The following is a 6,434-nucleotide window of genomic DNA, read 5'->3' on the forward strand; positions in this document are numbered from 1 at the left end:
AAAATGTCCAAGTCTGATGGCAATTTTCTTACACTCTACGAAGCCGTTGAGAAATTTTCTGCAGATGGTACGCGACTTTGTCTGGCCGACTCCGGCGACGGCGTAGAAGATGCCAACTTCGTTGTAAGCACTGCCGATGCTGGTATTCTTCGGCAGTACACATTTATTGAGTGGGTGAAAGAGATGCTAGCTTCACGTGCATTGCTCCGTAAAGGCGAACCGGACACTTTCAACGACAAGGTGTTCATCAGTGAAATGAATCTGAAGACGCGCGAAACCGACGAGAATTATCGCAAAATGTTGTTCAAAGAAGCGCTTCGCACTGGTTTCTATGAGCTGCAACTAGCGCGTGACAAATATCGCGAGCTGTCTGGGGTGCAAGGTATGCATGAGCAGTTGGTGCTGGAGTTTATACGCCGCCAAGCACTTCTTGTGGCGCCCATTTGTCCACATGTCGCCGACTATGTGTGGGGCCTGCTAGGCAATAATCAGTCCATAGTGCACGCGCGCTGGCCTAGCGTAGGCGAAATCAAAGACGTTGATATTAAACGATCTGAGTATTTGATGGAAGCGGCGCATTCGTTCCGTCTCAATCTGAAGAATTTACTTCATGTGAAGGGCAAGGGTGGCAAGGAGAAGGCAGTGGACCCGGCAAGTGTCAAGCCGGATCGCGCATTAGTCTGGGTGGCCAAAACATACCCACCATGGCAGTGTTGTGTGCTCGACACGCTGCGTGAGTTGTATAGTAAAGATGGCAAGTTTCCGGATAATAAAATTATTGCTGCAACGCTGCAGCAAAAGGAGCAGCTAAAGAAGTTCATGAAGCGTGTAATGCCCTTCGCGCAAATTATACGCGAGAAAGTGGAAAGTGGCAAAGGAGTTGATGCGCTCGCCATCAATTTGGAATTCGACGAGCGACAAGTGCTGCTTAACAATCTGGACTATCTGAAAAATACATTAGATGTAGGTGTTGGTTGGGAAATGTTAAGCTACAGAAGAATATTAATTGACTATTTTTCTGTTCCTTAGGTGATTGACTTAGAAGTTAAATACACAGACGATCCCAGTGCACCAGAGAAGACGCGTGAAGAGGTGCGTCCTGGCTCACCTTTCATAGCGTTTATGATAGCGCCGAATGTGACAGTCGAACTGGTAAATCCAGTTGAGCGATCTGGGATGTTTCAAGTAAACACAGTCATTTGTGAAGGCGACACGGTAAAGCAGTTGATTGAAAAACTGGCAAGGTTTATAAACTTTAAAGGTGTGTGCAGTCATTTAATGAATTATAAACGACTAAGCGCTCCATAAACGAATTTATTTAATTAATTTTCTTTTTTATCTAAAATCTTTTTGCTAACATTTTTTGCCAGCGGGTTTTATATGTATCCATAATATGTATTTTTTTGCATTCGCAGCTGTCCTGTCAACTCTCAAAATTTGGCGCTATGATGATCCAGCGCTTGGACCACGCCAAATTCCATTATTCCAAGATTACAAAACCGGCAAGACTCCATTGACCGAGGGCGAATTTTTAATAGATGTAGAGAAGAAGCAGGTTTCATTGAAAGTCGATGATAAAGTTGTCGAAGTTGGTCGCCAATTCATATATGTGGTTGATTAACGTGCCCCATTAAGATATTAAAAAAATTTGTTAATTTATTTAAATAAATTACTTTACAGTAATTTATAATTATTTAAATTATATAATATTATATATATAATTAAATCATATCACAATGTTCTATATATTCTGTGCGCATATGTACATAGAGTATGCTATAAAACTCTGGGCGATCAAGATTGTTGCGTGCACAATTAAAAAAAGAAAACACCATTTAATAGAAATGTGGTCTAGATTTGAGGGGCGGCTATTGCAGCTATGCGTGCTATATAAGGTGCAACAAGTTTCTTGATAAGGCACAGTTTTTCTTGGAGTTATTGACGTATGTGGAGTGAGTTCGGTGTTCGGAGTTTTTTATGCAGAAGATTAATATTATGTCGGGAACTAAGTCATATTGTTTAGCTGTTACTGTTTTGGTATTATGTGGATTAATGCAGGAAGTGTGAGCTGGAGGTATGTTGAATATTTTTTTTCTGTTTTAACTAGTTATTTACCGAGAACTATTTTTTTTTCTAATATTTTGTTTAAAACTAGTAACCGTTGTTATTGTAAAAAATACAGGAAATAATCTGGTTTAATTGGAAAGCCGAAGTGTTGAGCCTTCATTGAAGTTCATGACTTATAGAAGTACATTCAGTGAAGATAATTCAAAAAGTCGCCTTGCTGGCAAAAGTCTTGGATTGTACTTTTACCAATACAGTTTGTTCGGAGATTCCAAATTCGAAAGAACTATAAAAATTTATTTTTGGTTGTTTGTGTTTCCGACAGGGTATGATGTATTGTGGAACGTTTTTCCATCATCCCTTGTCAAATTTGGTTTGGAGACAAACCGGTTTCATGGAACGAAAAATGAAACTGAAGTTGGCACAACCCGAAACCGGACAAGGGATGACGGAAAATCGTTCCACAATACAACTATAAAAATCCTTAACAACGTTTTGCCTCGGAATCTTATCATACTTGGGTTTTGGCAGCATGCAAATTTATCAAACGCCGACTTGGATTCAATTACCCAATGCAAATTAAAGTGGAAATTAGAACGTCCCTGAGGATACTATATTTCTGGCAGCTTTTATTTTAGTTATATTGGAGCCCCTCAGCCAGAGGATGAAGATTTGTGCATAGTGACGATATTTCGATGCTGTGGTTCGCCAAAGGAGACTGAAGACCTGAGGTCGAAAGCAAGCAGCTACCTCTCCGATCTAGCTCGCTTTTTCACTGTAAAGTTACCTTGATTAATATCAGGACAAAAGGGGTAGAGCTGTCAAAGGAACCCACACGAATTGCACAGTTTCTGACGGTTAAAAATCTCGTGTCACCTTTAAGAGTTGCCCCCTTTTGCCGCACCAAAACAAAGTCTTCAAATCGCTCTTACGCAGTACTCGGATGAAAAAACGTTGTTGAGAATATGCGAGTCTATTGGTGGAGAGGTTTTAAGTTGCGCTGTGATTTTGTGGTTATCCTGAACTAATAAGACGCAATGAACGAAGACACAGGGGTTCATAAAACAACCTCTGGACCCGACAGCATACCGACAGGCCATAAACGGCATTCACAGGGAGTCGGTCTCAACTTACATCGATTCCCAAACTATCGCCGACGATAGCACAATTTCGCTGTGGATATTGCAGAAATCTTAACTCTTATCTGATCAGAGTGAACTCATTTGTGCCCGACGAGTGCCCGCCATGCGGAGTGTCGTGAAATGACTCACTTCCTTCTTCACTCACTTCACAGCGAGGAAGGGCTCGGAACTGATAGGAATGTTAGCTGCAGTCTCGTTTCCAATGCTGTTCGCTATCTTATTTCACACTATTCGTTACAAATTCTCCGGTAATTTCCAGATAAATTGAACTCCGCGCGCAGACTAATTACATAGCCATCCGCCTACCTTGTTTATTATGGAGTAAGCCTCTCTTTAAAAATCATGGTTTTACTCATGTCTCTACGAAATAGAGCTAGATGTAGCGCAGGCCCCAGCTTTAACTTTGCGTTACCATATCCTTCTCCACCAAAACTTAGTACAGCTCATTTTGCGTTTTGCTCTATGGTTAGGCGAAGAGGCTTAAGTTCGAGGATGGTCGGCAAACATATGTAGTTTTTGAATCGCACCCTCGTTTTACGTGGCTACTGCTATACTTGGATCTTAGGGATGCAACCACAGGGCTCACCTGCCAGACGCTTGGGCACCATTCGGACTCTCGAAGCTAAGAAGAAAGTCGAGTGCAAATGTTTCCTCCAGGTTTAAGGTACTTCACTAAGCACGACCCTCTAAAGAGTTATGTCCCTCATGCCGGTTAGACTCTTTTTTTTAGTAAATAAAATAATGTTTTGAGTAATTTCTGCTCGGTTACCTCAGTAGGGTACATTTGACCACCAGAAGATATATTCGATAACTCATGGACGAGATCCAATACTTCGTAAATACCGCTACCAAAGTTCATCCACCACCCAACTAGTATACAAGACGCTTACCATCTCCTACCTAGCTACAGAAGTAAGCAGTTTGAACCTCCGATTTTATTTGGTCTATAGGCTTTTAAATATATACTCCCAAATCTGGAGGAAGAGTGTTCATGAGAACCGTTCGGCTTTGTGTGTGAGAATCCAAAAGTTCCTAGCGCCAGGCTTTGATTAAGAGTGTTTGGGTTCCAGAGCTAAGCCTATTATGGTTCGTTTGAGAACTTCCAGCAGTAAAGCCATGCCATTTTTCCAACAATCTTGGATTTCAAATTATTAACCCCCGTCTCTTTTCATGTTATTCCTTGCAGCATGCATCATTCCACAGCCACTGAGGGGACAAAAAGTGAATACGGCGCGTATGGACGAAGCAGCCTTACCCTCCGATGTTATCTTACCGCGGCCACGCCTTGATGGACGCATTGTTGGTGGCTACAAAGTAAATATTACCAATGCGCCACATCAGATTTCACTACAGACAAGCGGTGGACACTAGGGAGGGTCGAAAATTTAATTTTAATCAAATCCCTTGGTAATAGTGAAAATATATTGTATCATGAAGTCAACAACAAGCCTGCAAAATATTAGTGTTTTATTTTAGTTGTAAGAGCCCGCGCATCGACCGCCAAGTGACCCACAGCACCCTAGTCAAATAAGATCAATTCTTGTTAAAAATTCTGGGTTCAGCAAACAGTTTTGTTGTAAAAAGTCAAATTTCATTTCTCGCAGCCCTTTAGTTTATCGTTAATCTCAAAGTTATCTGTTTTCAATAATATATGAATTGTTCCCTTGATAACTGCACTGGCCTAGAGTCAAAAGATGTAAAGAACAGCATTAATATTGCTGTCGTGCATTTAGATCGCTGGTTCCAAATATTTTAATCTTTTTTTTAATATTAGCTATAATTTGCGATTTTTTGCAAATTTAGGGACAATTTCGGTAACTCTAATAGAAAAGTCATTATTTTCCATCATCGTGGAAAAATTTTGTTTATGCAAATGAGTATGAGAACACTGAATAGGCACAACTTCTAGAAACACTAATTAGTTTACTAATGTTTAGGCATACAATATAAAAATTTCAAATATAAGAAAATGACAAAAAATTTTGTTCAAAATTTCTTTTATTTTAAAATAATTTGTTTATAATCTGAACGATTTTAATCAAATTATTATCAAAAATCAATAACATTAAGTATCGCCCTCAATTTGGTGATTATTACGCACCGATAGAGTAGCATTTACCAAAGTTATATCGAAAAATTTAAGTGGATCTCTAGTTTTTTATAAAAAAAATTCTCTTCAATTGTATAAATAACTTTTAGATGATAGAACCGGATTACAGAAAAGTGTGCCAGGGAGTGACTTTTTTCGTTCAAGCTAAATGCAAAGCAATATCGTCCAATTGGAGAGTCCTCAAAAGGATTTCCCAGGATATGTTAAAGACTATTGCATTTACCTACAGTCACTTTTTCACATAATGGAATTAACTAAAATATTTATGTATATCTAAAACCTTATTGCACATCCCCTACTTTCATATAACGGCAGATTTAGAAACCGCGAAAAATTTTCAAGACTGCATAAATGGACTTAAAACTTCTCACCCTAATGGTATTATGTTAATGTATGTAAATACTTATATGCTGGAAACTACTATTAACTTATCAAACGATTCCTAATCTTTCAAAATACATGTTTGACCTCATTCACCACGATCTTGAAAACTGACCATATCTAAATATAAACATTCGAAAACATTACAACGTTTGAAATAAATCTCGTTTCACTTTTTTGAATTTTTCACTTGGTTGCTGAAGTAATGAAGAATTGAAAATTCATAAGGGAAATTAAAGTTTTTGGAAGATTTATCTTAATACCTTAAAAACTTGTAAACTTATTGAAAAATGATAAATGAACGTGAGATACTAAATTTAATAACCCTTAATTTGATATATCGTCCTGTTTAGAACAATTAACACATTGCATAGATATTACAAGCCAAAGTTTAATTTTGAAAACTCATACACTTTGATTCAATTGCGCGGGCTAAAGATAAGTTGTAAATTAATCTTTCGTGACCAATAACAATTGGCTTAAACCTAAGCCATCATAATATTACTATTACAATACGGTTAAATGCCTTTTATTTTCCACCATACAAAATCGACCCAGCCTAGTGGACACATATGTGGAGGTTCGATTATAGCGGTAAGTTAGCAGAAAAGGCGATTTGTTTTTAGCAGAAGAAGACGCACACTTCCCCGAAGATTACGGCGACCAGGCTTGGTAAATCTAAGGGGAAGTGTGCGTCTTCTTCTGCTAAAAACAAATCGCCTTTTCTGCTAACTTAC

General features: G+C 38.7%; 1 protein-coding gene and 1 pseudogene across 2 annotated transcripts in view; both read left to right on the forward strand.

Annotated features, from left to right (window-relative positions):
* Positions 1-1,649, forward strand: part of LOC118754296 — a 4,192-nt pseudogene extending 2,543 nt beyond the window's left edge.
* Positions 1,650-1,726: 77 nt separating this feature from the next.
* The window catches only part of LOC118754297 (trypsin-1-like), a 5,671-nt gene continuing 963 nt past the window's right edge, over positions 1,727-6,434 (forward strand). The window contains exon 1 of one of the 2 annotated variants that reach the window (XM_036489175.1): positions 1,727-4,520. In XM_036489175.1, coding sequence (XP_036345068.1) covers positions 4,377-4,520 — 144 coding nt within the window. In that variant the 5' untranslated portion in view covers positions 1,727-4,376. Of the gene's footprint in view, positions 4,521-6,182; positions 6,292-6,434 lie in introns of those variants that run through there. The other variant, XM_036489176.1, reaches the window with a different exon arrangement.

This window comes from Rhagoletis pomonella, unplaced genomic scaffold, assembly GCF_013731165.1.
Source record: "Rhagoletis pomonella isolate Grant_MI unplaced genomic scaffold, Rhpom_1.0 Rhpom_scaffold_03655, whole genome shotgun sequence".
In the NCBI taxonomy this organism is placed as follows: Eukaryota; Metazoa; Arthropoda; class Insecta; order Diptera; family Tephritidae; genus Rhagoletis; species Rhagoletis pomonella.